Here is a 6,074-nt window from a genome sequence, read left to right as displayed (position 1 = left end):
TGTGGTGAGGTTAGGTTAAACTTGGTTAGGTTTGGTTGTGGTTGGTTAGGTTAGCGTTATGTGACAGTAGGTTAGGTTGTTCTTGGTTAAGTTAGCGGCGTTAAAGTGGTTAATCGTAAAGTGAAAATAGTTGGTGTTGTATAATCTTCAGGTTATCCGAGTTAACATATGAGCTACTGAGAATCCCAAGCCGTGGCCTGGTCTGGCCTGGCCTGGTCTGGCCTGGCCTGGTCTGGTCTGGCCTGGTCTGGCCCACCTGTACTGTTAGTTGCCTCAGTTTATGTTTGAGTTATATTAACGTGGTGAGTGAGTCTGGCGAGGGTGATGCGTGCTGAGGGTGGGGGTGGTGGCGGGCGGCTGAGGGTGGCTGGTGGGGTATCAGACAGGTGGGCGGCGGTGGAAGCGGTGTTGGGCTAGGTGGCAGAAGGTGGGTGGTTGGATGGCAGGTGAGTGGTGGGTGAAGTTGGTGGTAACGGTAGTAGTGGTGGGTTTGGCAAAGGGTGGGTGGATGGTGGAAGTGGGTAGTGGTGGTTGGTTGGGTGGCAAAGGGTGGTGGGTGGGTGGATGGGTGGCTGGCAGGGCGGGTGGGCGGGCGGGCGGGACGGTGGGTGGTGGAGGTAGTGGTGGTGGTGGCGGGGTTCCCGCGGGCCCGCCTCACTCACTCTCGCCCCAGCTACCGATTAGTAACTCCCACCTCACAGTTGTTCCCGGCGCGCGTCCCCACGAGTGCCGTGTGCTGCCGTCTCCTGCACCGCCAGTACCTCACCACCCGCCCCTCACCTCACCCTCACCTGGTTTGAGTTGTGATACCATTGTGTGCAAAGGTGGGAACGAGATTTGAAATTGTGAAAGTGTTCGCTGCTGATGGCATTTGGTGCTGAAAATGAGTGATAAACATGTGTGTGCACGTGACGAACGAAGCTGATTGGCTAATGCCTTGGCCAATAACTTATCCGGGCAGCCAATGACAGGACGATGTTGGCGTTTCAGGTGTTTGGCGGGAAACAGGCACAGCTCCCCTCAGGGCAGCATGGCTACCAAACTTGAAGGCACTTGGTGCTCTTCAAGTCAGAAAAGGTGAAGCACTGCAGCTGTCAGGTTGTCCATGATGAGTCTTACAAGGGAGAAGTTGCAGAAGGGTGTGTGGAGGGTGTGAGCTCACTGTGATGGCTAGAGGCCGCAACTGAGGACCTCCAGCAAGTACAGTGAACTGGTCAAGACAGTCTGCGACCTGATGATGTGATATAAAACTTTTACTTGTCCAGACGCTACGCTGGCTGGCCTTGGTACTCAGAGGCGCCAAGGAAATTAAAGTCACAGATGTTATGATAAAGTCTGTGAGAACACCTGAACTATTCAAGACTTGGAGACAGCTGTACAGAAGTCATAGTCATAAAGCACAACTGTCAGATGCCGTACAGAGAAAAAATGAAGAGCACTTAGCGTCAACTACAGGAAATTCCTCCCATTACCAAGAAAGTCTTGTGAAAAACTGTTAGTGTGAAGCGTCGCAGGAGCAACATAAACGCCTCTAACTTGTCCCTTGTGTGTGTGAGAGGCCACCATAACACTCGTTAAACAAGACAACCATGAAGTAGGTGGCAGAGGTAAACACAGTGCTCTTGACGACGGGCGGCCGCTGCTCGCCACCACCAAGTGAGGTTCTCAAGAGACCAAGGGAGACTATGGCCCCCAAGTTCCTTCTGCTGTGCCTGCTGTTGAGTCTCTTCCTCTCCGACCTCGTGGACGCTCTCTGGTGGTGAGTACACAGGCTAGTTAACATGAGCCTCTACTGACGCCAAACAGGAACTCCTTTTTTTTTTAGGTATCACTTGAAGATTAATGAGCCCAGCTTATTTCACCTGATGACTAAACACCTTCACGCTACCTTGAGGGGTGTTAGGTTAGGTTAACGTTAGTGTGATTAATCTTAAGGTGAAATAAGGTGGGGTGTCTAATCTTCACGTGATCCTTTTTTTACTAGTGCCGATCAAAGGTTGACTTGGAATTATTGTGTGTGGTGAGTCTCGTCGTAATGATGTGGTCTTCTGGTCGGCCGTGAGCGGTAATGGCTGTACCATTCCTAAGACGGAGTTTATGACTTCCTCTTACTATTAACTCTCAAGTACAGTACAGTGAATGGCAATATATACGGGTCATCTCAAGTGTCGCTTCCTAGCTTATTTCACCCTCAAGATTAACCACCCTAACGCTAACTTAACTTAATCTAAGCACTTTGACCTAACCTAACCTAACCACCCTAAATCTTACCTAACCCAATTTAACCCAAGACTAATCTAACCTCTCTTCAGGTATCATTAAAGCGGTTAATCATCAGATGAAATAAGTTTTAAGCGTCTAATCTTCAAGTGATTCGTACCTTTACTTGCAGGGGGATTGTCAAGTAGTGTCCAGGCAGGTGTGAGCTCTTCTGTAAGTCGGTGTTCTCGATGTAATAGTGACTGGTAAGTGTATTTTTTCCTCTGTCTGATAACAAGGAGATCTTCAGGAGCAGGTGTGGAGAGTGTCTTGTTTTTGTGTGTTGTGGTGACCTGGGAGTGGCTGTCAAGACGACTTGTGAATGTCAGTGAGCAACTCCCACATGTCATGACTGTGTGTGTGTGTGTGTGTCGCGTTGATCTAGGTGTGGCTGTCAGGGCAACAAGTTAATTGTCTGTGGGCAGTTTCCAGGTGTTTTGGTGGTGGAGTGGATGGGGGGGAGGGGATGTATTGCGTGTGCTGCCGGCAGGCCTGGCTGTGGGTGTAGGTGTGGGTGTGGCTGTGAGGGTGTGGATTTGGGTGCGGACGTCAACACAACTTGTGAATGTCACTGGAATTAAAAACAAAACAAAAACTCACTGACAGTTTACCAAGCTTATGGAAGATGCCCACTTACTTAAACAACTCATTACTTAAACAACTCATTACTTAAACAACTCATTACTTAAACAACTCATTACTTAAACAACTCATTACTTAAAGAACTCATTACTTAAACAACTCATTAAACAACTCTTGATGGTTTAGAGGCAACAAGGGATTAAATTACCCCCAGGAGGCAAGTGTTGCTCAGGGGGACACACTGGATAACCACTCCTCTCACTGCCACTTAAATTTGTAATCGATGCGAGAGAAATTTATCCATGCATGATATCATCTCCTTTGTTGTAACCCTCCTCGGAGAACTTGCACACCCTCGTCAAAAAAAAAAAAAAGGTCTCTCATATTATCGTAAATCATCCCAGAATATTAAAAAAGGTCTCATATTATCGTAAATCATCCCAGAATATTAAAAAAAAGGTCTCATATTATCGTAAATCATCCCAGAATATTAAAAAAAGGTCTCATATTATCGTAAATCATCCCAGAATATTAAAGAAAAAGAAATACGTCAACCCCGTCGATGTGTTAAAAACCTACGCCTTTTATCACTCTTTAAGCCATAAACGTAAAAGGAACATTTTTATTGTAGCTGGGCAAGTCGTAACTTTAATGCATCAAGACCGATCCCCCTTGATCCCCCTTCCTCTCTGACCCCCGACCCTCCCTGACCCCTGACCCTCCCCCTGACCCCCTCCCTCCTCTCTGACCCCTGATCCCTCCCTGACCCCCCCTGACCCTCCTGACCCCCTTCCTTCTGACCCCTGACCCCTTCCTGACCCCCCGACCTCCCTGACCCCCTTCCTCTGACCCCCTGATCCTCCCTGACCTCTTGACCCCGACCTTTTTGTTACCATATGTTTTGAAACTCAATATATCCGGCCAATAGACGGGATAATGGAGACGGGGAATATGAGTGGAGGGAAGAACTTGAGGCTTAGTGGAGTGTTTTGTCAAGTTTAAACAGTATCACCTTACCACCACTGACCGTCCGTCCGTCCGTCTGTAAACTGTCCCCCCTCTCTCTCTCTCTCTCTCACCTGTAGTCATTTGCATAAGTTGTCGGTCACAGTATCAGAGAGAGAGAGAGAGAGAGAGAGATCACCTAACCACAGTCATTACATGTTACTTTGAATTCTGCTTTCTCGTAACAGATCACTAGAGAACACAGCAGACAGGTATGTTCTCTATCCCCGTAACAGATCACTAGAGAACACAGCAGACAGGAATGTTCTCTATCCCCGTAACAGATCACTAGAGAACACAGCAGCCAGGTATGTTCTCTATCCCCGTAACAGATCACTAGAGAACACAGCAGACAGGTATGTTCTCTATCCCCGTAACAGATCACTAGAGAACACAGCAGACAGGTATGTTCTCTATCCCCGTAACAGATCACCAGAAAACACAGACAGTTGTGGTGGAGACGCTACTTCACCGTGGTTATGGCCGCCCACGCCGTAAAGGATCAGTTAGACACGTCCTGCAGTAATCAGACGGAGAGAATCAAACTTAAGACTTGGTGAATTTTGCTAATGTCAAGGACTTTTTTTTTTTTTATCTCGGATTTATTTTGTTTTCATTGATTTTTTTGTGTTTTTTAAATTTATAAAGTTTGTAAATGATGAAAAAGGTAAAGATATTACTACTAATAATGATAATGATGATGATAATAATAATACTGTAATAATGATGGAAAATAAGTTCTATGCACAGTATCAGTCTATCTATCTATCTATCTATCTATCTATCTATCTATCTATCTATCTATCTATCTGTCACCTGTCTTAATTGTCTATAAATGTTTTTCGTGTTTGTTTTTACCAGGTACGTGTTAACTAGGGTGTGGCTGTGGTGGGGGAGTGGTGGGGTAGAGGTGGTGGGAGGGAGGGGTGGTGGGGAGGTGGTGGTGGGAGGGGTGGTGGGTATGGTGGGAGAGGTGGTGGGTATGTGGGAGGGGTGGGGATGGTGGGAGAGGTGGTGGGTAGGGTGTGGTGGTATGTGGGAGGGGTGGTGGGTATGGTGGGAGGGGTGGTGGGTGGGTATGTGGGAGGGGTGGTGGGTATGTAGGGAAGAGGAGAATAGATGGTAGGGAGATGGATAGGAGGGAGAGAGGGAAGGATGGGAAGGAAGATAACGGAAGGGAGAGAGACCAAAAGAAGAGAAAAGGATGTAACAGGCAGAGGAGAGAGAGAGAGAGAGAGAGAGAGAGAGAGAGAGAGAGAGAGAGAGAGAGAGAGAGAGAGGTGTGCCCCCACCTCTCGTCGCTGCGTCACTCTCCAGGTCAAAGTTCAGGAAATGCAGACCACAGTGATCAGTCTTGCTGCCCCTCCCTCTGTGTGTGTGTGTGTTATTTTTTTACAAATTTTGTCACGTGTAGTGGCTAGTTTATTGTGCACCTCATATTCATCCTGTGAGCGGTAGTGCAAAAGGATGTGTATAACAGACTCCAGTGGTCAGGATATTATGGCATTGAATATTACAGAGAATTTCAAGATAATACAGCTCATTCTTTGTTAGTTTAGATGGTGACTTATTCTCAAATGGGTGAGTACAGGAGTGTGAGGCAGTATGTCTGGCCGCACACTTTGTTATTCACATATGCGTGATAATTATTCTAATACATAGTGTGTTTGGTTCTATACAAGGAAATGATATAGCTACTGGGTGCCCCCCCAAAAAAGATATGGATGTAATCTTACTGTCTTGCCACTAGAGATAAAGTGCTCTTCCTAAAGGTTCTATCTTCACACAGTCAAGGACGTAGTTTTCAAGTGTGTGGCTATACAGTATATTTGACCGCACACTTTACATTTAGTTTTGTTTACATCTGCCTGATGGATATACTGCCAGTGGTACTTATATCCTAACCTTAGTCTAGCGGTTACAACATCTTGTAATCTAGTGATCCTGTAACCTGCTCCATATACGTGTTTCACTTGATACATCTCATCCTGGTAAACAATGGATTGACTATTTCCTGTGTGCTCTTTGTCTGCTTGCGTCAAATTTATCACCAAGTTCTTTCCTGGTTTCAGTTTTAAGGGTTAGTTGTACAGTATGTGTGATACAAAACCGCCTCACTTCAGTACCAACACGAGAATGGCGGCCTTAAAATGAATATTATGTTGTCAAACCTCCTCTGAGACTCTATCGTAATCTCAAACCTTCTCCCTCATCTCAGGATTACCAGC

General features: G+C 46.5%; 1 protein-coding gene across 1 annotated transcript in view; it reads left to right on the top strand.

Annotated features, from left to right (window-relative positions):
- Positions 1-676: 676 nt before the first annotated feature.
- The window catches only part of LOC121874269 (protein Wnt-6-like), a 55,887-nt gene continuing 50,489 nt past the window's right edge, over positions 677-6,074 (top strand). Inside the window, exon 1 of the mRNA XM_042378378.1 lies at positions 677-1,759. Coding sequence (XP_042234312.1) covers positions 1,686-1,759 — 74 coding nt within the window. The 5' untranslated portion in view covers positions 677-1,685. The remainder of the gene's footprint in view (positions 1,760-6,074) is intronic.

This window comes from Homarus americanus, unplaced genomic scaffold (genome assembly GCF_018991925.1).
Source record: "Homarus americanus isolate GMGI-L3 unplaced genomic scaffold, GMGI_Hamer_2.0 scaffold49667, whole genome shotgun sequence".
NCBI classification, from domain to species: Eukaryota; Metazoa; Arthropoda; class Malacostraca; order Decapoda; family Nephropidae; genus Homarus; species Homarus americanus.
This window is presented reverse-complemented; position numbering and strand designations above follow the sequence as displayed.